At 32.1% G+C, this 24,260-nt stretch overlaps 4 protein-coding genes across 5 annotated transcripts; 2 read left to right on the top strand and 2 right to left on the bottom strand.

Moving 5' to 3' along the window:
* The first annotated feature begins 1,515 nt into the window (after positions 1-1,515).
* LOC105283344 (odorant receptor 22c) lies at positions 1,516-7,548 on the top strand. The gene is made up of 6 exons (XM_026969665.1): positions 1,516-4,313; positions 4,649-4,652; positions 4,771-4,867; positions 5,099-5,412; positions 6,627-6,728; positions 6,829-7,548. Exons 1-6 carry the CDS (start codon positions 4,006-4,008, stop codon positions 7,003-7,005), a joined length of 1,002 nt encoding a protein of 333 aa, XP_026825466.1. The 5' UTR covers positions 1,516-4,005; the 3' UTR covers positions 7,006-7,548.
* A 1,042-nt stretch (positions 7,549-8,590) lies between these two features.
* LOC105283314 lies at positions 8,591-10,341 on the top strand. Of its 2 annotated transcripts, XM_011345956.3 has the most exons (5): positions 8,591-8,767; positions 9,242-9,415; positions 9,600-9,727; positions 9,804-10,008; positions 10,188-10,341. In XM_011345956.3, exons 1-5 carry the CDS (start codon positions 8,765-8,767, stop codon positions 10,245-10,247), a joined length of 570 nt encoding a protein of 189 aa, XP_011344258.1. In that variant the 5' UTR covers positions 8,591-8,764; the 3' UTR covers positions 10,248-10,341. The 2 variants fall into 2 exon arrangements, with proteins under 2 accessions (XP_011344258.1, XP_019888527.1); XM_020032968.2 differs by lacking the exon at positions 8,591-8,767 and having other exon boundaries at positions 8,799-9,415.
* A 362-nt stretch (positions 10,342-10,703) lies between these two features.
* LOC105283345 (probable cytochrome P450 12a5, mitochondrial) lies at positions 10,704-15,034 on the bottom strand. The gene is made up of 9 exons (XM_026969905.1): positions 14,806-15,034; positions 14,192-14,303; positions 14,008-14,130; positions 13,516-13,657; positions 12,933-13,183; positions 12,331-12,508; positions 12,019-12,267; positions 11,754-11,954; positions 10,704-11,244 (listed from the first exon to the last, which is right to left on the bottom strand). The coding sequence occupies exons 1-9, from the start codon at positions 15,032-15,034 to the stop codon at positions 11,134-11,136; spliced, it is 1,596 nt and encodes a 531-aa protein (XP_026825706.1). The 3' UTR covers positions 10,704-11,133.
* Positions 15,035-17,647: 2,613 nt separating this feature from the next.
* Positions 17,648-24,037, bottom strand: LOC105283315 (H2.0-like homeobox protein). Its single transcript, XM_020032995.2, has 5 exons — positions 23,865-24,037; positions 21,850-21,959; positions 21,466-21,687; positions 18,991-19,178; positions 17,648-18,894 (listed from the first exon to the last, which is right to left on the bottom strand). Exons 1-5 carry the CDS (start codon positions 24,035-24,037, stop codon positions 18,712-18,714), a joined length of 876 nt encoding a protein of 291 aa, XP_019888554.2. The 3' UTR covers positions 17,648-18,711.
* Positions 24,038-24,260: the final 223 nt, after the last annotated feature.

Raw genomic sequence — 24,260 nt, 5'->3', positions numbered from 1 at the left:
GTGCATGAAATGCAACTGAAAAGGGGAATGAACGTGAAAAATAAATACCATAAAGAAAAGAAGACTTTTATCTTTTAGAAATGAAGATCTAGGTTTATTAAGTCATTACAAAATTAGGGAGGTGTGTTTTCGGGTTGTCTGCAGTAATTTATTACAATATATTCCTGCATTGTTGCGTTCAGGTTTTGTGTTATAACAAGTTACGATTAGATACGTGCTTTGCTATAAGATTGCTATAAATGTAATTATTTTAATATTATCGCGAGTGTCGCGAGCGCGTACGCGCATATGCAGAAAAATGAATGCTGTGAACGCGAAAGGCGCAACAATACACGATAATGATAATAACAAAATAAAATAAGTAATATAGTAAAATAATAGAGATATTGCTGTCTTTTAATGTATATATTTTATACTTTATTGTATTATGTGATATTTTAGTTACGTGAGAGAAATAAATCGTATCTTTAATATCATAATTTTCAAGACAGCGATGGTTACATTCATCGATGCGATGATATTCAGTCTGTTAGTATTAAATGTGAGTATGCGTTGATTATCAAGTATATTTTCTAAATTTTATATACTGTGTTAGTCAAACAAATTTCGGATCGATATTTTCACTTGTTTAAATTAATTTACATATAATACTGGCAATTAAATATTGCTAATGTCTATATCATAGACAATAATGTCTAATTATAGACATCGATAGTGATTACGTGATTAATGAATAAGTTTTTCTACTGAATGTGTGCAATAATGTAAAAATCGAATCCCACTTTTTGATTGATCTATAATACTTTAGCTGTAAGATATGTGCACAAACTGATAATATCTGTTATAATCCTAAATATAATAAATTGCAGAATACGGAAAAAAATATTGTAGAGAGAGTGAAATTTTTTATGGGTAGTTTTGTATCAATAACTAGGCTCTTCATATGCTGTTATGCGGCAGAAGAAATAACGGACCAGGTTAGTTTTCTGACTTCTTCTTTGACACAGATCACTAGAGAAAATTGAACAAATACTCGTTAAACAAATATTTGATATCTCTTCGTAGCAGAAGGATAAAGGACAAAAAAGTATTCGTTCAATAGAGAAATTGTCACTATATCAGTGCAAATTATATTTTAAATGTAATAATCTGGCGACGTTCTCAAAGAAGTAATTTATTTAAGCTTACTTGATGTTGAAACTTAAAATATATTTATTACTATTAAAATAAATTGCAAATTAAAACCGAAAAATACTCATTTAATTACATATTATTCAAGATTTGAAAGAAAGCAATGAGCAAGAGAGCTGCTAATCTTTCTCTACATCTCTCTGTGCAGGCTTATGATGTCACCTGGCAAATCTATACTTCACCATGTATGTATGGCTCACGAATCGTTCGTCAGAACGTTTATATGCTTATTCAGAGATGTCTGAAGCCAGTTGTAATTAACGCCGGTCGCTTTATACCCGTAGTTTCCGTACAGTTTTGCGGAAACGTAAGTTGTGAATATTAGTATTGTGTTAAGTCGGTTGTGTAATAAATATATTTTGAATTTTCGAAACTATAGTAACTAATTCAAAATAGGTAGAGTACAACAACTTGAGAGATAATAGAAACACCGATGATATCAAATAAAATGATTATATCGCGAGAAAATTTGGATTATGTCAATAACTCGATTTTGTATAAAAAATATAAAAGTAGTTGTTAATATGACAACATGATATTTATGAATGTTCACTTATAAATTGCTTATATTTTCAGCTTCTTTATTTTACATTCTCGTTCTTTATGGGGTTGCGAACTCTGTTCTAAATGAGTTTGTTATTCATCATTTCTGAGATAGTACATGATCACGTATTTGTAATAGAAATAGATAGATAGCAGAATATTTGAATAAATGGAGAGATCTTACTACACCCGTGAGATTTGTTACTGCAAGCATCAGCATTAATCATGACCTTCTCCTTCCTGTTCATCAGCATTAATCATGACCTTCTCCTTCCTGTTCATCATTTCTTCATCACTATAGAGCAGTCAAGAGACACATTAGTCACAATGTCTCACGCCAAGTGCACTTGCGAAGAGACGTACGTGCAAGGCAGCCCTGTGGATTATTATAAGCGACGCAACTAGTTAAGCACCATCGATTAGCAAATCTCAATAATGACTGAAGGAATTAAGTTTGTAGTAGGCTTAATCGTTAATTGAGGATCACTTTACATAACTAAACTGTTTTCAGTTTTGCTTTTCGTGCTCTTGGCGAAGATATTTTGATGCAAAATCCAAATGTCAAAATTTATTATATATCACATATATTCATCATCATCGGCGTCTTACTGCAGCAATCAGCAAACAAATTATAATAATTAGACAAGAATACGAATATCCGTTAATAAATAAAAAAATCTGTATTACACATTGTATCACTACTTACGTCGCTCTGAATTAAATTAATTTTGTTCTCATCTACGGTATTATTATCAATGTAGCTTGCAATCCATTGTTACGAGAGATTCTATTATACACCTGGGCGTTTCGCTTCGCTGAATTGCCGTTATAATTACGATTAGACTGCAAGTATACTATACTGTGGCGTCTAGAAGTATTCGCATTTGTATAATAATGTCACGTTCGATACGACATGAGTAATTAGGCGGCCTTTGTGCTTATATAGGTAATGGGAGACCAGTGACAGGTGTCTGGTAAAGTGTCGATGGAAATTGCTCCTGTGAAATTAATTTTTCACGTAGTAATCGATCATACTGCTGATTTCGTTGGCGATTTTACGTGCTTCAATGTTATATGAAGTATTTCCGTCTCGCGTGAAGCCTGTCCAGGTTATAAAATAGTGCCACAATCTAAAAGATCAGAATCACATTTCCCAAATATGGCTTCTATGTTCACGAGAGCGATGTATTGTACTTTCTAACGGAATTCAAAGTGTCAGCTTGTAATTGTATATTAAACAAGGTTTTTCCTTTTTTTTTGGTTATAGGTATAAAAACATTTAACAATTTCACTTATTATTAATTATTAAAGTTGCAGTATATTTGAACGTTAATGGATATTTAATAGATGTTTGGCGACATATTAATGAAGCTAGATACTTTTTAACTCTAACTTCCCACACTGGGATACAGGCTACCTCACGAACAGTTAATTAAAAATATAAGAAAAAATCAATTGATTTGAAGTCACTTTTTTTCCATAGATACGCCACACATCAAGAAATATGCCTATGCACAGTAAAATATGAAAAAGAAAGTAGTTTGTAAAATATTCGCTTGTGAAGAAAGGTTACATTCAAAAATCGTGAATTTATCTTACTTGGGGTTCAGGCACCCCCCTGTGTGGGAAGCTAGGGTTAATATCTTTTCTTTTCTCGTTTTATAACTCTCAACTACTGATCAACAACTGCTGATTGAACAACTTACAAAATCCAGTGTAGCTATACGTGTTGAACGTTCATGTATGTTTCAACGCTGTATTGCACGGTGAAAATTAAATCCCTCGAAAATCACTATGCCGCATATCCAGGGTAGCTTTCCACATCGCCATGAGGTGGCTCGCAGCAACGATCACGTAGCTCTAATTTAATTTAGATTAAATTACCCCGGCGATACAGCACGAGTTAACTGTTTGAATGAATTTACGCTATATAAATCAGCGGGTCTTTATTGAATTTATGCATGAGCAAATCGTCACATTATTGTTTGTACATGTCGTCGTACTGAATTTATTTTAATATTTTACTGATATACCTCAATTTATACATTATAGATGACCGCGGTGTATTTTCATGATGAGTAAACATCACGCCTTAATTCCTCGGGAGAGAATGATTGTTCGTAATCATTCCTAGACTTGTCTGCTTTGTCATTATCCTGCTCGCCATTAAAATAAAAACAAGAGACGCGAATCTCGCCGTTGTCACTTAGCAAGCTAGACTAAACAGTATCATAATTGAAGAATTTCCACCGTGAGCTTTTCGCGTGTGTGATGATGGGTAAAGTAACGCTGGATAGAGTGATAGCGTTTCTGCGAGTTTACCTGGCGCTCGCTTGCTGCTGGCCACTTCCACCGGACGCTACTAAGTTCCGGAGACTCTGTCGCCGCACTTTGCGCTATTTATGCGTCGCGAACTCGACTGCCATCATCGTCAGTGGGGTGTGGACGATCTCGAAACATGGCGATGATGTAATTATGGTAATGAAGATAGGGTGCCAAATGAGCGCCGCCGTGCAGGTCCCATTACAGATAATACTCTTCGCGATGCAGGACAAACGCATAAAGGTGAGAATATTTATGTAATGTAAGTTTAGAATATTAATCATGTGTGGAATAAATATATATATGGCGTTTCGTGAATTAGGAAGTTTTTACTATTCGTGGATAATTCAGTAAAATGTGTGATATTACTTATTGATAATTGGTGTAATAATAATAAGATTATTAATAATAGTGCGCCTAATGATGATAAGATAATTGAATATCTATATCAATAATACGATTACTAATATTAATTTTTAATTGCTTGTTAAACTTTGTTGTTTAAACTTTGTTTTACTGTCAATTGCCCGATCTTTGTTTTATTATTTTAATATTAATTTGATTATTAATAAGGCACGTGTTAATACCATAGAAAGGTAAAGCTTTATGTTGCTTTTATTATGATATAATAAAATATTGTATAATAATAATAAAGATATTAACAAGTAAAAAAGTATTAATAATAATTAATATAAATTTTCTGGATAAATGCAGCTTATTGTTTTCGAAATAGAGGATTATTATCAACGTGCACAAATACACGAAAAGGAGATTCTTCAATACTATGTTGACAAATGTAAATTCTTGTACGGTATGTAGAATATCAGCTTTAAATTGAACATTATCTCCTAAGGTATTTTTATATTAATACTAGTAACATCGATAACTTAGTCATTTATTGCTTCAAATACACAAAATTAAAAAATCTGTGTTAATAAATTATTATAAATTATAAAAATTTCTTTTTTTGAATTGATACTAATTTTATATATTTATTAATATATTTATCAATTTGTTAATATTCATTTTATAATTATTGCAGGTAGCATTCTTTGCAGCTTGGTAATAACAGCCGCCTGTTTTATATTCGCACCTTTATTTTTGCCCCAACTGTTTCCACTTGATTTAGAATATCCATTTGACATATATCAACCATTGCAAACTATTATTTACATGCATCATATACTACTTGTTTTGCAAAGTGCCACGCAAGTTGGCGCGAATACTTTTCCTGCTCTTTTACTTTGGTTTGTTGCTGCTAGATTCCATATATTATCCACTCGATTCCGCACAGTAACAGATATGAAGCAGTTGTTAAAATGCGTTTACGAACACAATATATTGCTCAGGTACATAACATAAAGTTGAAAGAAAATATCATAATAACTGCAATAATTGTTAAAATATAAAATAATATAAAATATAAAATAAAATAAATAATAACAAGTATAGAATCTTTTATTCGCCAGGAAGTTTCTAAATTTAAATCCATTTTAAATCGCGATATACTGGCAATATCTGATGGTCGGATAAATTTTATTAACTGCATGCCAACAAATTTGTTGGACTAAGAAATTTGTTGGCATGCAGTTAATAAAATTTATCCGACCATCAGATATTGCCAGTGTATCGCGATTTAAAATATGGATTTAAATTTAAAATAAATAATATAACAAACAATTATTAAATATTTAGAAAAATATTTAAATTAAATAATATAAGTCGTATTGCACTGAAATAGGAAACAAAGTAAAGAAATATTTTTTGAAATAATAGAATAATCTTTACAATTATATTTCTATGAATAATACAAATGTATATTTTGACAAATATGAAATATAGATAATTGATTAGCATTAATTGTGATACAATTATATTGTAATGCAATTACCTATTACAATATAGAAGCTTGCAACAACTTTGCAGCAATCATATCATATGAATATACGTTCCAAAAGTGGATACTTACAGATATGCAAAGGAAGTGACGCGTGTGGTTCGTTATGTAGCATTGTTAGGTGTAACATGCAGTACCGGCGCTGTAATATTCGGTTACCTTATTTTTATGAGTGTAAGTATAACATCTTGTGCTCTTGTTAAATGTTACGTACATGTTTTATATAATTTCTACAAAAGAATGATACATGGTTAACCATTATTTACTGCATGGATAACTCTCACAAAATTTAACAAAACATTATTTTCTTTATTATTTTTGTAATATTGTTAAGTATATATTATTTAATATAAATGTAATTGTTCATCATATCATTATTAAACGGGAATATTTTATTGTTAATTTTTAAGACTTCGTAGTGACGTCACTAATAATTTGTGAGAAACTTGAAAATACGTTATATTATGTATAAGACTTTTTTAAAAAATTGCTTTGGATTAGTAGCACCTAATGTTATATCAAGAGCAAAGGGAGTTATTTATATTATTTTTGTTAAGCATATATATATATGGACCCTAAAATTACCGATAATAATTTTAAGGACATCGATTCTATAAAACATTCTGAGAATATTATATTATATAATATTCTTTTCCTATAATTGCAAAAATAGCGTCAACCAGTGTCAGTGAAGTTTCCATTCTTTATGGTAACCTTCAGCGGCTTTCTGGAACTCTATATGTACGCTTGGCCGGCTGATAACGTAATGACCATGGTCAGTCACTTCCAAATAATAAATAAAATGCATAACTGTACATTATACAAGAGGTGTAGACACATCAATATTTCGACTAACATATAAAAAATTCCAATAGAGCAGTGACATAGCACTTGCTGTCTATAATTCATCATGGTACAAGGATGATGTGGCTATGAGGAAAATTTTCATGCATGTCATGCGTAGAAGTCAACGTTCGGTCATCGTTTCAGTCCCGGGAGCATTGCCACAATTGTGTATAAAGTATTACGCGACGGTAAGAGTTTGTATGTAACTTTCTTACGTATGTATTAATAAGTAACACATATAGATAATTTGGCATGTTCATTATCATATCGATGTATGTCAGATATTTTTATCCCAAATCACTCTTAGATCTGCTATATCTTTTTGAGTCCTTATCTGCAATAGCAATTATAATCCTGCGTTATATACATTTTAATAACAGAATATTCTATCATTTTTTAGTACACCTCGGCCGTTTTCTCGTACATGGCATTTATACGCATCATAATCGGTCAAGAATAAACAAAGAAAAGAAAGAATACAAGTATAAGACCGGATACAACACCATTTAGATTATCATTTGTTCTGCTCGTCCTACAGCATATCTTGCCATACAAAATTTAACAATGTTGAAAAAATAAGGAAATGACTTAATAAATTCATCGCAAATAAAGACAAGTCTTTCTATTTCGATCTGAAAATTATAGCTTGCCTGAAAGATGGAAAAGTAATACTGAAAATGATGAGGATTACTTACATGATTAAACTACTATACGTTTTACATAATAAACATTGCGTTTTATAAAAAAAATAGTACATTACTTATACGTACATTACTTATATATCTCACAGCAAGTTTTCCAAGCTTAGTTCACACAAAATACTCGATAATACTCGATAACAATCCTCTGTGTGGAAGAATTAAATTAATGTCATAATCCCAATTGAGCATTATTGTGGCGCGAGATTAATGAGAAAATTGCATGAGGCCAACGTAATTAATGTTCCATGTTAATGACTTTGTCCATTATAACAGGTGTCACAAGTACATGCTTACTCTCGTTAAAACTAATCGTTTCATTAATTACCATCATAACATGATAATCTAAATTGCACGACATAGTATATAAACGTAACGCGGAGATCGTTTATCGATACATTTTACGTGAATCGTGTGTTACATGTGTTGGCTTCATAATTATCTCTTTAGCAACAGTTTGGGAAAATTTAAATGGCATCCGGGAAAATTTTAACTAAACGCACGCAAATAATTATGTCTCCAATATTATATATTATATATATATTGTATAGTGCAGTCTAATATAATTCACGTGGAAGGGTAGAAATAAAAAAGTAGAATCGCTGCAAATGACTATTCTCATAGAAGATTGCGTAATACGCGCATATTGCGCGTGTGCGGAACGTACTACACGATTTGGCCATTAAGCTCTGAAGAGGGAAAATATAAAACACATAAATTAATGTTTTAAGTTTTGTGTATATAAGTCTACAAATTCCGTATGTTAATTACGTGTTATAAGAAATAATTATGTTTCGTTATAAATATATAAAGGATTGTATAAGGCTGATACATGCTTTGTTATAGGAGCACCGCCGCAATTTTTTCCGCAAGGAGACATCGTGTTATATGACTCGGTGTTATATGCATATTATGCATATAAACATATTATACGAGAGTTTACTATATGTTTGATTAGATTCCGAGTAATATAATAAAGTAACATTATATTATGTCGTCTTCCGACATTACTTTAGTTCAGAATCAGGTTCCAAGTTTTGGAACGTTTACCTATTACTTTAGATATAAAGTAAGACCTTGACGTCAGTGATATTTACCAACAAGCATATTGACTTGAGCATATTCATTTGAGGGAAGCAAGATTTGTCTGTTACTCAGTGTCTGCTAAACTTCCTTCAGTTGTACATCGCTTCTGTACTTTTTGTATAAGTATAGGATTTTATTGTACGGTGTTGTCGGAAAACGTGAGAGAAAAGTTTCTAAAACCATGGTATGTATGTTCTGTACACACATATAATATTATTTATATTTGTTTTATAATATACAGGATGAGTCGCATTTACGTTTTAAAACTTGAGCGAGTTCCTGGATAAAAAGTAAGAACAATTGTTGAGTTAATGGTCCGACTGGGGTACAGTCTGGGGTACTATCCTACGTCGAACATTTAATTAAAAATATAAGAAAACATCAACTGAGTTTAAGTCGCTTTTTTTCCATCGATACGCAACACATCAAGGAATATGCCTATGCATAGGAAAATTTGAAAAAGAAAGTAGTTTGTAAAATATTCGCTTGTGAAAAAAGGTTACATTCAAAAATCATGACTTATTTTATTTTACTTGCGATTTCAGGCACCCCTGTGTGGAAAGCTAAAGTTAACAGCCGTTTTGCCGCGTCCCCGCTGACAACACTGCTTCTAAATAATGTGATATAGATTTTATAAATATAAATGGTATTGTTACAGGCATTGCCCGATAGCCAAGCATACTCATTTGAGCAATTAGCGTTTGATGTTATTTCATTTAGTTTACCTGAAGATTGGTGTTGCTTGAATCTCCAGACACAACTTGTATTTCATTATATTGATCATACTGATGTGACAACAAGTGTAATCATGGAATCAGACATGAATATGAGAGTAGGTATAATATTTTAATGAAGACTTCTTTCTTAGTAAAAATGTTTTGGATAACCGTTGTGATGAAGAATTGAACAATACTAAACAAATGTTGAAAAATGTATTAACATTGCATTTGTTACGTATATATTACTGATGAATATTAATGTGATGAATATATTAATTCAATAGTTTTATATTATAGATTCGGAAATTGGATGTCCTAGTAAACTATGGAAAACAAAATATAAGAAATTTTGAACACTTCAAGCAAAAGTTACGTGAGATACAAAGGATGGTTATGTGCTTAGGATTTTACGAAGAACAGAAAAGGTATTAACGTAATTTAGTAGATTTCTCTTATCTTTTACGTAAATTATAGTTGTTCAGAAATATTAATATATTTTAGGAGACATAAGCATTGCTTCCGTATATGTATTCCTCCTATAAACAATACATTTGTTACAACTAATGTACGATGCTCGCATTGCCATGAAGTGCAAATAGAATGGATAGCAAAGATTACCACAATACAAAACCTGAACAGATTCAATACGCATATTAGGGAACATTTGTTACAACTAAGAAGGAGATTAAGATTCTTCACAATTAAGGTTATTGCCAAGTCATAAGTAATAAACAATTTTACAAAATATATTAAAGTTGCCAAATGTATACGTGTATGTGTGCTTAATGCGTGTAACTCACGATGAATGCATAATCTATTTGAGTAATTGATGCTTTGCGCGCATGAAACTTTATAACTTTAAACATTTGGCGAAAATTGTTTTAGGTACGTGATGTACAGAATTGTGTTCGAACAATGTTGGATGAATCTTTCACCGAATTATAGCAGTAATCAGCGAGAAGAATGGGATTTATAAGTTTTTATGTAATTATGGCGCTAATCGGGGAGAATGGCATTTACAATTTTTTACATAATTTAAGAAAAGAGAAATTATATTACAACTTATATGTACATAAATAATCATTTATAATTGTTTATATAGTTTAAGAAAAGAGAACTGAAGTCATAATTGAAAACTCGAAAATTGATGCAATTGTACAATTGTTTTTTAAAGAATGGAATAAAAACCGCCGGCGCAAAAAAAAACAATTTTATATATTCTTAAAAGTCATCTTTTACAAACGAATATGTAAAATTGTTTGTTTTATGCCGATGGCTTCCCATTCTTTAAAAAACAATTTTACATATTCTTAAAAAAAATCACCTTTTTGTTTCTTGTAATCGCAACATTTATATTTATTTTCAATTGTTTAACATTTATAATTATTTCATACATACAGACGCTATTATATTTAATGAACGCAATTATATATAATACTCATAAGCTACAAGAATTATTTTTATTTTTTAACAGTATCGCAATTATAACATTTACAGTAATCTTAATTATAGGAGCTAGTATCTTAATTACAACAAGATCGATGCACAGTATACTCTTCCCTTACAAACAACTCTTTTACGTTTCAAAAAAAGAGATTAGATTATTATGTATTAATGTATTAGATATAAATGTAAATACATACATTGTTTTTAACTTATACATTATTATATTTTAATCTATCAAACGCGATTTTACCTCGTTTATACAGTTTTTTTTTTGTACAAGAAAGCAATTCATATGTGATATAACGAAACTGCATGTCTACTAACTATTCTGTTCTTCTTCAAACGCTTGTTCAAATTGTTTAAATTCCGTATTGCTTTATATCTTCTAATTCCTGTCTACAAATCGAAAACGCAATGGTCTGTTTGGCATATTTATCATCATGAATCGGCTTCGGATGTCGGCATAATCGTATTCGATTGTGAATTCTCGTACCAGCTGTACAAGATAAAGAGTTACTCTTTTATATCATATATCATGTTTAGTTTTTATATGTATTCTGTTATCATTATTCGTATATTATAGTAATAATAGTATGTATTATACATTATATACTATTTTTATACATTATATGCACAGGGTTTCTCAATAATCTTTTCACAAGAATGATGGGGCAATATGTACGTATTTCAAGAAAATTTCATCTAACTAATATAAGTTAATTTATTTTCAAATCTTAGAGTTTTAAATATTAAATTAAAAAAATGTAACAAATAAAATATGACTCATTTAAACCTAAACACTCTATACTTTGATTTGAACTACTATTCCTAATAAAATATGTAGTATAAGATATAAAAAGAGATAGAAAATATGAATTTACGATCTATATATGATATATTTACGAATACATATTTCGATCTATCTAATTATATTCATATAATTATTATTCTATATAATTATACATATTATTAAATAGTATCTTATTGAATGCAAAACTCGTTTACTTTTGCCGTAAGCAACATCATTTGTATTTCAGCTAGATCTTTTCCCAGGCAGGATCGCACGCCACCTCCGAAAGGTAGATATGAATACTCTTGATGAACGTGTTCATTCTGATTTAGCCACCTTTCCGGTCGATACTTTTCGGGATCCTCGAAAAGTTCCTCACGCTGTGACATTATTTCATTCGCCATTATGACGAAAGTCTAGAAGAATGAATAAATTTTTCATTATACGTTATATCTAGATTTAAAGTAACGTTCTACTTACTCCCTTCGGTATTGTGTATCCGTGCAACGTGATTGGTGACGATAACAGTCTTGTCAAGTACGGAAATGCAGGTCGCAACCTTAGGCTCTCCTTTACGCATGCTTTTAGGTATGGCATGTCTTCTAAGCTTTCTGTCGTCAGAGCAGATCCCGTTTTAGAAGAAACAGAGATTGCTTCATCGTACAACAGTCTTTGTACTCTCGGATTTTTCGCTAAGAAGTAAAGCAGAAACGCTTCGCAATTAACGATCTGAAAATTTACAATCAGCCATTTAAATTCCTATTACAGTTGAGTTAGATTGTTGCTTATTACAGCCTGAACGCCTAAAATCATCATGTCCATCAAGAGGGTAGAAATGTCGTCCGAATGAATACGTTGGAGCATCATTTTTTCGAGCAACGGCGAACTCTTCTCTTCATTCACAGATCTTTCTTCTTGCGACGAAGTTTGCAACTTGTTCTGCGTCTGTCGAATATATTTTCCGATAACCCTGAAATACAGGTCCGTGTATGAGTGATTAAGAAACATTTTACGTTTATTGTATTGGGTTGTAACATATATTCGTCCCGTTTGTCTAATAACGAATATATGTTGTAATCCATATTATTAAAAATATTTAAAAAAAACGGGATAAATATGTATTCATTCCATACATATTTACTTACACCTAATATTTCATATATCTACTTAATATAAAATTATATAGTTTTACATAAAGAATTTTTAAATATAAAATATTATTAATATTAATTAAATATAAAATTATATATTTGATACAAAATTATTATAAAATATTATAGCGCACTATTAATACTAACATTGACAAATATTGTTATCAAAGTACTAAAACAGAAAATATATAAGATTATACTCACTATTATATGAATATTCTATTAATCAAAGGAAGAGCTTACTCATCAAGAATATCACAAGCCGCAAAAAGCTTCTTGGCGAACGGAGTTTCGAAGAATCTCCACACTTGGAATCCGGTTTCGCAGCGACTCATGTACGTGTGAGCGGTGGTTAATGCATTAACAATCCTTGCGGCCTCAGACGTCTCAGATTTCGAGGTAGAATCGAGGAAACCAAGATGCTTGTTAAACATCATCGCGTAGAAACATTCCATACCCCACGCGGTGAGTTCCTGATGAAAATTTGCTGGTACCTGTTATTCAGACAATAATTAGTCAAAACAATATCTCTAAATCACATTTAAAAGCATCACGTAAGATTAAACTTTTGCTTATATATTAAATAATTATATTATATTATATGATTATATTAATTTATATTTTATATTTTATATAATTATATAATCATATAAATAAAATAAAATTATATAAATAATAAATAAAAAAATTATTGAAAAGCAAATTCTCTCTAATTTCATATATAATTATTTAATATAATTATTATATTAAATAATTATATATGAAATTAGAGAGAATTTGCTTTTCAATAATTTTTTTATTTATTGTTTATTGGCATGCAACAAACCTCGTCTTGTCGGTTCCGTATATTACGAATTCTGTTGATAAGTTCGTCGCATATCATGTCCAACTTTCCAACATGATTCGATATAGTTTCGTGCAGCGGCTGGTCCACTTTCTTTCTTATTTCCAACCATTCCGAACCTTGTCTAACATTTAACGCATATGCATCGTTCAAAGTATTTTATACGATACAGATGTATAATTCACAATAAAAAATTAAACAATTTAATTGAAGATAAAGATTTACGTAATAACATTTGTGTGCAAATATAAGCAGCATTCTCACAAAGCGCACGAAATATAAACAAATACACATAGGAAATAATTCAATTCATAATCAAAGAACTAGATAATTAAATTTGTTTAAATTCATGCTGTAAAATTATAATAATATTACATTGATGGATCATTCAACTCTTTGACCAGTTAGCTTCGATTTCTCATATATTTCAATAGCTGCGCTATATCGCGTTTAAAATTAATTGATATTGCTTACAGAGAGAACGGTCCAGCAAAACGATATTTGTGGTGATTGAGACGATAATGTTGAAGAATGTCGATGCCGCTGCGAACAGGCGACTTGCTTTCCTGCTTGAACACTTCCGCTATGTGCTCAGGTCTGGAATAATTGATGAGTTAGCATGAAAAGTGGAAAAGCATGAAAAGTGAGAACATCCCACCTATGGATCATGACTATGTCATTCACGAGCGGCCCATTGATTCGCACGACACAGCCGTATTCGTTGAATAGGTACTTGATCGGTGTGATGTTGCGGTTCCAGGATAAGCGACCTAACATAACACACCTCAAACTGATATAAAAAAACCTTTAAAAATTCAGATGTAGAAAATATTAATTAATATACATTAATTATAAAAACATACATACGTGTTAGATACGTACGTATACAAGGTGGCTTATTTTAATCAATCTCTTAAGTTTAAGGACTCTGAAATATTCTAATGGATCGAATAAAATGAGCTCTTAAAGCTCTGAAACATTCTAAATGATTAAAATGAGTAATCTTGTAATCTTAATCAGTTAAAGTTTTCTTACTAAAAATGTTGACTTTTTTTCTTTGTTCCTAGTATAACTAATTTCCTAATTTTATCTCATACCCCGCACATGTCTTTTCAAACTCCAAGAAGCAATTAGCTTGAAATCCAAAGAGCCAGGATTTCTTTATTGCGTGCGTCGCGGAAATCCTCGCGCGTGTCCGAGCTTCGCAGCTCGATTTGGAAATGGCGAAGCGGCCCTTTCGATCCCAAGCAGCTGAATTTCAAGGGATCGTACCCTGGGACCCAAGTCTGCTGATTAGTAGACTGCAAAACAGTTGCGTACCAAGGAGCGGCACGTATCTCCAGTATTTCTCCCAGAGCTTCAGTATCGCGGGCCCGGGAATCTCCTCGAATGGCAACGGCGTTTTATCCACGTACGTGGTGCGTGGCACAACTTTGGCTGCGGGAATCTCTCCAAAACTCTCCGGTGCTATTTCGGAATTTGCCGTCTCCAGTAGTGGCATCGCCTTCGATGACATCACGGTCGCGCTTACCGCCGATATTGCATGGGGCTGCGTCACGGAGGCGGCTGGAGATGGGAAAAATTTCAAATATTGATTAATGGATATTTGTGTAATGGCAGTCTTAACATTCGCATTTTGATATTTAAATTTATGATGCATTTTTAATATACGTATATATGTATGCATGTGCGCTCGTATTCGTGTTGTATTTTTTATTTTGTCTATTTTTAATGATATAAAAATACGGTTTAATTACATATTTAATCTCTCTCTCTCTCTCTCTCTTTTTCTCTCAAGATTAATTTAGCGAGAGAGAAAATTTGTCAAAATCTCTAAATTTTCTTAGATTTATGCGTGTACATCTGCATTTAAACTTCTAATACTACAAACATACAAAAAGAATTAATGCTTGTTACGTTTATGTACAAAATAAAAATCTCAGTATCATTATAATATATAATCATTATAATATATAATATATAATGATTAAATATTATTAATGTATAATATATAATATTTGAGTTTAGCAAAATTACATGTATTGATTTCGATCATTAATTGAAGTACTTCGTGTAAAAAGATACAAAAGCATTCATCTCGGCTTGAAGCCATTGAATATGTATAAGTACTACATTTCTTACTTATTATGTCATTAGCGTTGAGTGGCACGCGTTTTCCCTTCGTGGTGGTTGCCAATGTGTCTGTCAATTTCGTCGTTGAACGGTAGAGGTAATTCCCGTACACTTGCGACGAACGATGACGAGCGACGAGGATGGGTCGCATCAAGTAGTGCATCATCTTGCTTTGCAATTATGGAGACAATACTTTCGTAACACTAAACGTACTTTCGTTTCTAAATAAAAGATTCAATAGACCAGATGTGCCAAGCACGTTTCTACCGATAAAAAAAAGAATAACAAAGTCGTTGCCGCGGAAGCGTATAAAAAAATAGAATATCATATTGACGAAATTCATTCTAATGTTAATATATATATATATATATATATATATTATATATATATATATGGTGATCTTAGAATTAATTAGAATTAATTAATTAATTGTTGATGTTTTAATGTTGGACATTACAGGCATTAAAGCAAATTCATGCATTATATTAAATAAATAAAATGTTTTCTCATTTTATGTATAAGTTTGCAATAAAATACTAAGCAAACCATAAAAAAAAGAATATATACAGGATGTCGCACATAAAGTGTCCAAATCAGGACCAAACTATAATAATATTATAAACCACTAGCATCCCCCGTCACGGCTTCGCCCACGATATTTATGTGTAGAATTAAATAAAAACACATTTTACCCCTTCTCACCCGTTAGGGGTGGAATTTCAGAAAACCCTCCCTTAGTGAGCACCTACGTGATAGTAGGAATATACTCTTAAAATTTCAAGTCGATAGGTGCAGTGGTTCGGGCTGCACGTTGATGAGTGAGTGAGTGAGTGGTATTTGGCTTATATATATATATATATATATATATATATAGATTTATTGACGTTTTGATAATAACACATTCTAAAGTCATGATAGTTTAAATATGAAAAAAATAGAAAACTGCGCAGTGTTATTTAGTTTGCAATTAACTAACTTTATACTTACAATTAGTATTTGAAATAAGGAGTAATTAGTACTGTTACTTGAGATAAGGATGAGGTAATGTTTCGAGAACGTCTACAGTATACTTTTTAAGCGTAATAACTTAATGATATCATTTTAGAATATCTACTTTTTGCGTGGCAAATGACCAACACATTAATATAAAATCGCCAAAGAATTACCTCCGTTAATCCTTCTCGTGTCACTGAGGACAAGTTTACTAAAGAAAAGGTAAGTCATCCTATTTAGCGTTTTAACTTGGACAATAAATGCGCACGTTTGAAACTACAAAATTCTTTTAACAAATATTTTGCACAAACTCTTCTGAGTGCACGATTTCTATATATCTTATTTCATTAATCAGAGAAGGATATTTTTCTATGTTGAGCGACTGCATTTTATTTGTTTATTTGTTATTTATATTATTCACACATGTATTTAAGTTATATTCAGGAAAAGTAATACTATATTTAATGCCTTTTAAGTTTTTCAATTTTATTTGCTCGAAATTATTGTCATTTCTGACAGATAAATTAAAACAGCAATAAGATACGTTATTCAGGAGGCATAATCATGATATTGTATCTACTCATGGTATTAACAATGGTTAAATACATTTCGACGCAAATTGCGGAAAACTTTTGTGATGGTGAGTTCTGTATTCAATATAATACAATATACAGAGTATCTTGAAATTATCGGTAATAATTTTGACAGGAGATTTTATAAAACATTGTAGAACAAAAATTCTAGTACAAAATATCGCATGCAGAGTTATAATATTGCTTGTTTTTCATATTTATTCTTTTAGAGTGTTCGATATATTATAATTTGCTCTTACAATTATTACCGATGATTTTGAAACATCATGTACATGCATATACATACAGAAAAATACAGTAAATTTAAAAAAGATATATATAAGTTACTCTTTTTTATAGATTATTCTTTATTATATAGCTTATTACATTAAATTTTATTAGAGTAATTTGGTTAATTAATATAAAATGTAATTTCTCAGATATTGCATGGTTATTATATAATTAGTATACAGGGTGTCTCATAACTCTTTATCTCCCCGTTAATGGCGTATAATTTGGACTTATATCGCACGCTTTCTGGCCTCACCCTCTCCACTCACATCAGTGATACCAGAAAGCGTGCGACGATTTGCGAGATCATTCTAAGTAAGGAGTTATGAGACCTTGTACATTTATACATCATGTAACATTTGTCACGGTTCAGATGATTTTCAATGTGAAGAATATGAAGCATGTATAAATTCTACACGTAGAAATCCTTGCACTGGACTTATATGCGATCCTGAGACGTGCTCGTGTATAGTTAAACTTCACATGGCAGTATGCGTCCCAGTCTGGGAGATATAGACGTATGAAAATATGTCTGTGTTCGGGGAACGCTCTCGGAGTAACGGAGGGCCCGATATATCGCACGCTCTGAAAGGATCGAGTTACGTGGATGGCGCAATTCTTCAAAATCGCTGGGAAGTTTTGTAAATTGATAAACTCAATTTTGGAGAATAAAAAAATAAACAAAAATTTATTGATCAATTTTGGTACAAACCACGGAGCCAGTGGGCGGTTCGTCTAACGTGAAGGGTGCATTCGACCCTATAAATTCGGACGGAAATCTTGCTCGCGAAGAATGGAGATCTTGATGCCCTTGGCAGTTGGACGAGCGCGAACACGATACCGATTTCGATGCTCGATTGCCGCACTGGATCACTGTGTGTGGAACAATGAATCACAATGAGTTGATCGTTAATCGAAACGTGAATTTTGCGTGGAGAGTCACAGCGAGATATCACTTTCTTTACAAAATGAGTTCACTGGGTTCTAGCGAGCGATTTCAGTGCAAGAGCGACAGGTTCGGGCATAGAATCAGGTCACTCGCGGTACCCGGCACTCGGTCGATGGAATTGTCGTGCAACTTGACTCGATGCGAGAATCGCACACAATATTGTTGTTATGGTAACAACCCTTTTAATTTTTGATCTTTCGATAAATCTTTAAATAAAATTTTCGCTCGCCACGTATAGTTTCATAAATCAACGTCTATTTCTACATCTTCTTCGTCGTCTCGTTGTGTCATGTCATTGCTGATGGATTTGACTAACTTCTGAGGGAAATCCTTTTGCGTGGAGTCTGGACCGGCCAAGGCAGCGTTCTCGCTTTCTTTCATGTGCCGCCACTTCATCCGACGATTTTGAAACCAAACCTTGACCTGATGCAGAAACAAATTTAACGTAAATCGTGATTCCATTATCGATATTATTAAAAAAAAGAAGTATATGCGCTTTTATTTTGTTTATCATGCAACCTGTGCATCTGTCAGGCCCAAAGTCGCCGCCAATTGTCGCCTGTCTGGTTTCGTGATGTACTTTTGTAAAGAGAATCTCCTTTCCAAACCCTTCCGCTGCAGCGAACTGAACACAGCTCTGGACCACGATCTCTTTCTTCGTGTGTTTGTTTCTGAGGGGTTCATCGTCGGCGAAGATGAAATAGGTGCTGGAGAGAGATTGTAATTATATTTAATTTGCCTAATTAAACATTTTCTTATTTCGGATTCTCTGTAATGTATTATTCAACAAACTTGGAGTTTAGTTTTTTTTCTAGCTCTTGAACTATGCACTTATTAAGATTTCAGAGTTTATTGTATTTAGAACTAAATATCTTTGTTTCATAAACAATATCATGGAACGTCCTTAAAATACTTAAATATTTTTAACTTATAATTTGCACACATAAAATACAAAAATTGTTAATAATAAAATAACAAAATTTTTAATCTAAAATTTACTTTTCAAGCATATAAAACAAATACGAATAAATATAAAAAAATAATATGAATAAAAATTATATTTAAAAAAGGGTTTTGCTCTAGAAACGGAGAGAATATACACACGTAAAAAGCGAATTACGAATTAAGTACAAGCGGAGGGAGATAAACGCGTCGCTCTTAACTCGATGGACGTCACTTTCCACAGATCTCAGTCCGAAGAAACCCCCAAGATGGGGTACTTCGAGCTGATTTACAGCCGCACGAAAGTATACAACATCTGTACGTATTTAAACAGTGCGGTACTCCCACTCGAGCCGAATCAATTTGAACAGATACCACATCATAGTTATTTTCGGGCTTTCATGTTGATCTTTGAGAAAGCGTACATTTCGAATTCGTACATTCCGCTACATTTGATTAGCTGTCCCGTACGATGTAAGAAATTGATGTAACAATTGAAACAGTGACAGGTGCTGAAAACACGCGACAAATATGGAAAACGAGTCTTAAAAAATTTTAAACATGTTGCTATTATATTTTCCAAATTTAAAATAAGATGAAGTTTGTTTTTTTCATTTTTATTGATGGTATTAATCTATTCGTAATATTATAATTTGGAATTTGAGTTATATCTTTGTTTATTATAATTGTATCTACAAATTCATTAATTTTTCTGATACTTGTTAATTAAAATTTATTAAGAATTTACATAAATTATAACATGCATATATTGCAATCGTTAGAAAAGCATATTTATTAGATACGCGGCACGAAAATTTCTCTTATTCATTACTTAAAATTTTTTATATTTATTTTCGTTTTATTTTATAACTAAATTTTGTATATGCCATCGAGTGTACAAATAACGGCGCGTTCAAAAGAAATGCGCTACCAGATTTTAACTGACCAAGAAAATGCGCGTCGAAGCCGCCGTTTACGCCGCGCGTAAACTCTCGGTGGCACTTAAGATGTCGTTTAAACACAGACAGGAAACACGAGAATACACTGGCACGTAAATATTTTGCTCTACTTGCTCCCGGATATCAGAGGGACAAGACAGCGTGTCCATATGGTAACATTTGTCAATGACGTAATCTGTGAGGGATTCTCTCGACCGGATAATCTTTTTCTCTCGGACAGAGTATCTTACGGATTTTCGAAAGTTAATGGTCTTCACACATTCAAATTCGTTTTATTAGCTGCTGATTACTTCTACAAGTAGCCCAGAAATTTCAACAGTTTACATGATTTTCTCTTTTGAGTTAAAATTAGGCTTTAATTGTAGAATCAATTTCAGCAAAATTCTTTTTTCTTATTAAACACATTTTTTATATTAGATAATGTATGTATTACTTTGCTCTTATGTATAATTAATTATTCCTTTGTAACAAGAATTTTGTAAACAACAATGTTCAAAAGTATGAAGACGTCAATCATTTTTAATATAATTGATATAATTATTATAAAAATATTATTATATTATAATAAGTATATAAATAAATAATGTAAGTGCAGTAATAAATAAATAATGGATAAATATAAGTAATCTCTAAATGTATTTTTAACAAAATAAAGACGAAAACTAAAGAATTAAAAATTAAAGATATAATTAATAATTGTCAATTGTTTATTAGAAAACGATTGTATTTTTCAGAAACCTGTAGTTATAAAAACATACGACAGCTTTGGAGACATCCGTATATAACACAAAGCATACATATTCTTTAATGTAAATTTGATGAGTAAATTTTGTGCAGTTCTTTGTATAAAACATTTTGCATATTCTTTTATTAGGTGCGCAAACTAATTTCTATGCTTTTTTTGAAAAAATTGAGTTTTTCTTACAAGAAAATAATAAACATGTCAATCTTCGAAATATTCATCATTTTCTGCATTTATTGGGCAGTTGATGAATTCTCCTCTCAAAAAGAAGAAAATAAATAAAGATTTACTTTCTTCAAAAAAAGCACCGAATTAATTTACACACCTAATACATGCAATTTTACGACTTACCCCTCGGAACCGGGCGTAACGGTGCGGGCCGATATAAAGTTCCTAGGGTGTCAATTATGCTGGTGTATAGTGCAGGTGCAACGCCCTCAGCTAATGACGGATGACCATGGGGAAATGAAATGTTAGCTCTGACACTCTGACTGTGTGTGTTGCATCGCCCGCAACTGTCGATGCATGGACAACGTACTGGCGGTAATTGTATCGGAAGAGGCTTAAGAATATCTGTCGACATATACCAGTTCCATTATTAATATAAAAAAAATTATATTTTATTTAAAATTATTAAAAAATTGCAATTATGCAAAATCGAGAAATTCTATGAAGTTATGTTTTAAGAAAATCATAGCTATATACCACTTTATTTATTTATAATTATCTTTTTACCTGTTTTCTTGGAACAAATGTCGTTTGATAATATGCGGTCCACGCCAAATTTTAATTGTTTAGAACAATTAGTATTATTCATGACGTGAGTGTTAACTTTGTCACTTTGTCTTTATTTTCCCAAATTAAACAAAAATTTATTATGCGTTATTGTCTCATGTATACTTGCGCGATATACATGATTGGACATCAAAAGTTAGATTAGAAATAACACAAAATCAATTTTGATAACAACTGTTGACAAATATAATTTCTTCATTCTTCATTTCGGTTTATTCCTTTCACTTCACTCTTCTTTTGCAACAGTATTATTAAACATGCACGTAATAGAACCAGTTTTTAATGGGGGAAGAAAACAGATTTAAGTATGTGGAATTCACGTTGCTTGATTAATAAGAAATAGTCCGTAAAAATTACTCGGGAGAACTGTGAAGCAGCGTAAAAGTGAATGAGCGAACGAGACTCTGCCATGTTGAGAGAAGATTTCTGGAAGAAAAAATCAACCAAGCCGCCAGTTGTGATTCAGCTGGATTAGCTGGATTGGTTCACGAAAATACTGGTAGGCGGGGCCACGAGAAGATTGGTCTGGTCAAGATGATGTGCCGGATGCTGCGGATACAAGTGTCAAATATATTCTCCGCCTCAAGAAACATTATAAGAAAATTCAAAAGCGCATTTTTGTAATAGTGTACATTGTCTTATAGTATTAATAAATTATATCTTGCTTTTAACTATTTAACTAATATTTTACAAATCCAGACTTACAAGGGAACTAACACAACTATCCCTCACCGATTTTGATGGGCTTTGGATATGTTGTAGAGCATCGAAAAATATTAGACCCCTATTTTTTTTAGCTGCGTATCTCAACGTTTAGGGGTTGAAACAACCCCTTGAAGATAGGGGTAAATTAAAAAATTTGACATTTTCGAAAAATGTGAATACACCGTTGTAAAGAGTATAAAATACTATAAAACTTTTGTATAAAACATTTTTTCATATATCTTATATTTTCAAAGATATTCGCTAAAAATGAAAAAATTTATTATCTTCGAGGGGCTGTTTCAACCCCTAAACGTTGAGATACGCAGCTAAAAAAAATAGGGGTCTAATATTTTTCGATGCTCTACAACATATCCAAAGCCCATCAAAATCGGTGAGGGACAGTTGTGTTAGTTCCCTTGTCAGTGCGACTGCTTTTTTTAAAATGTTTTCTTGTGACGCTCTTGATTGCATTATGAAGCTTGATATTTTAGTTATGACTATTTAAACTTTCAAGGCGTCAATATGTCATAATTTTGACGTTAACTGTGATCCTATTGATGTTCGTCGAAAGACATGTAGCTTCATACATCACATACACTGACGGAGGATCAAAAGGATCAAATGATAATGCACCGGCTCATAAATCCAAGATTTTATGCGATTTTTTAGCCAGAAAAGGTATTCACTTCCTGTATTCGCTTAATTTAGCTCAATTTCTAATTATTTCTAAAACTTAAGTTGGCGATGAAAGGAAAGCGTTACAACGCTATTCAAGATATGCAAAGAGCTTCGATTGTGGTTTTAAAGGTGATTACGAGATATATAGCAACTGCTTCGAAACATTTTTCAATTCCTTCCAGTGTTGTATTGACTTAGAAGGAGTGTATCTCGAATAAAAAAAATAGAAACAATAAAATAATTGACGTCTCGTATTTTTTTCGGTACCAGAGTCTGGAAAGACTGTGTATTTTATTTATACACCTTGTACATCCGGCTTCTTCGATTTTTCCTATTTTCTTCAGACATTGTTTTAGTGATATTTTCAATCAAGTTCTCAAGGCAATTCAAGTTAAAAAAGAAAGATAATTAATTGAACCCTTCAATGTAGGCTCTATTTAAAAAAGCTTAGTCGTCAATCGTTGATTACATTGAATAAACGTCGATATTCTTAGTTTGCCCATAGTTCTAATTTAGACAAGTGCCTAGGTAGATCTAGATTGCCACAACGGTTGCAACAAAATAATATTGACCTTATATTCCACGTTTCGCATAATCTCATTCCGGCGAACGATGTGCAATCGGGAACGGATTGGATTCCGGGGAACAGCATCGCATGTTGCAAGAACTCGCGTATATCGGTGGTAACAATGGTATAAAGACATACGTATCTACATGCGGTTGATGATATCTCGGGAAGAGCCATATGGTTATCTTTGCGCGTAGGCCTGGCGGAGTACACAGCCACTTAGATGTTTATTTGGAGAGCCATGTTTGAAGCTGCCTCTCTACCCACACGCCAAGAATATTCTTCGAGATATGTACACATCGCGGTCCTCTATTCGATTTTATTAGGTTTTAGGATTTTCAAGAGTGCCGGGCGTATTCGCGCAATACGCGCTCTTTGATTCGAGTTAATCGATCGGCTG

The sequence above is a fragment of the Ooceraea biroi genome, chromosome 1 (genome assembly GCF_003672135.1).
Source record: "Ooceraea biroi isolate clonal line C1 chromosome 1, Obir_v5.4, whole genome shotgun sequence".
Taxonomy (NCBI): Eukaryota; Metazoa; Arthropoda; class Insecta; order Hymenoptera; family Formicidae; genus Ooceraea; species Ooceraea biroi.
Note: the sequence above shows the minus strand (reverse complement) of the source record. Positions and strands in the feature narration are given on the sequence as shown.

Excerpts from the sequence above, each read along its gene's own strand:
- LOC105283345 (XM_026969905.1), bottom strand. The coding sequence starts at position 15,034 with ATGCCACTACTGGAGACGGCAAATTCCGAAATAGCACCGGAGAGTTTT. Across the intron at positions 13,658-14,007 it reads TTTGCTGGACCGTTCTCTCT|ACAAGGTTCGGAATGGTTGG; the intron begins GTAAGCAATATC and ends GTTAAATGTTAG. Across the intron at positions 11,955-12,018 it reads GATACACAATACCGAAGGGA|ACTTTCGTCATAATGGCGAA; the intron begins GTAAGTAGAACG and ends TCATTCTTCTAG.
- LOC105283344 (XM_026969665.1), top strand. The coding sequence starts at position 4,006 with ATGATGGGTAAAGTAACGCTGGATAGAGTGATAGCGTTTCTGCGAGTT. Across the intron at positions 5,413-6,626 it reads ATATATTGCTCAGGTACATA|CGTCAACCAGTGTCAGTGAA; the intron begins ACATAAAGTTGA and ends TTGCAAAAATAG. Across the intron at positions 6,729-6,828 it reads CTGATAACGTAATGACCATG|AGCAGTGACATAGCACTTGC; the intron begins GTCAGTCACTTC and ends AAATTCCAATAG.
- LOC105283315 (XM_020032995.2), bottom strand. The coding sequence starts at position 24,037 with ATGGCTCTTCCCGAGATATCATCAACCGCATGTAGATACGTATGTCTT. Across the intron at positions 21,960-23,864 it reads TGCGAAACGTGGAATATAAG|ACAAAGTGACAAAGTTAACA; the intron begins GTCAATATTATT and ends GGGAAAATAAAG. Across the intron at positions 18,895-18,990 it reads TGGGCCTGACAGATGCACAG|GTCAAGGTTTGGTTTCAAAA; the intron begins GTTGCATGATAA and ends TTTCTGCATCAG.
- LOC105283314 (XM_020032968.2), top strand. The coding sequence starts at position 9,227 with ATGGTATTGTTACAGGCATTGCCCGATAGCCAAGCATACTCATTTGAG. Across the intron at positions 9,416-9,599 it reads AATCAGACATGAATATGAGA|ATTCGGAAATTGGATGTCCT; the intron begins GTAGGTATAATA and ends TTTATATTATAG. Across the intron at positions 9,728-9,803 it reads TTTTACGAAGAACAGAAAAG|GAGACATAAGCATTGCTTCC; the intron begins GTATTAACGTAA and ends AATATATTTTAG.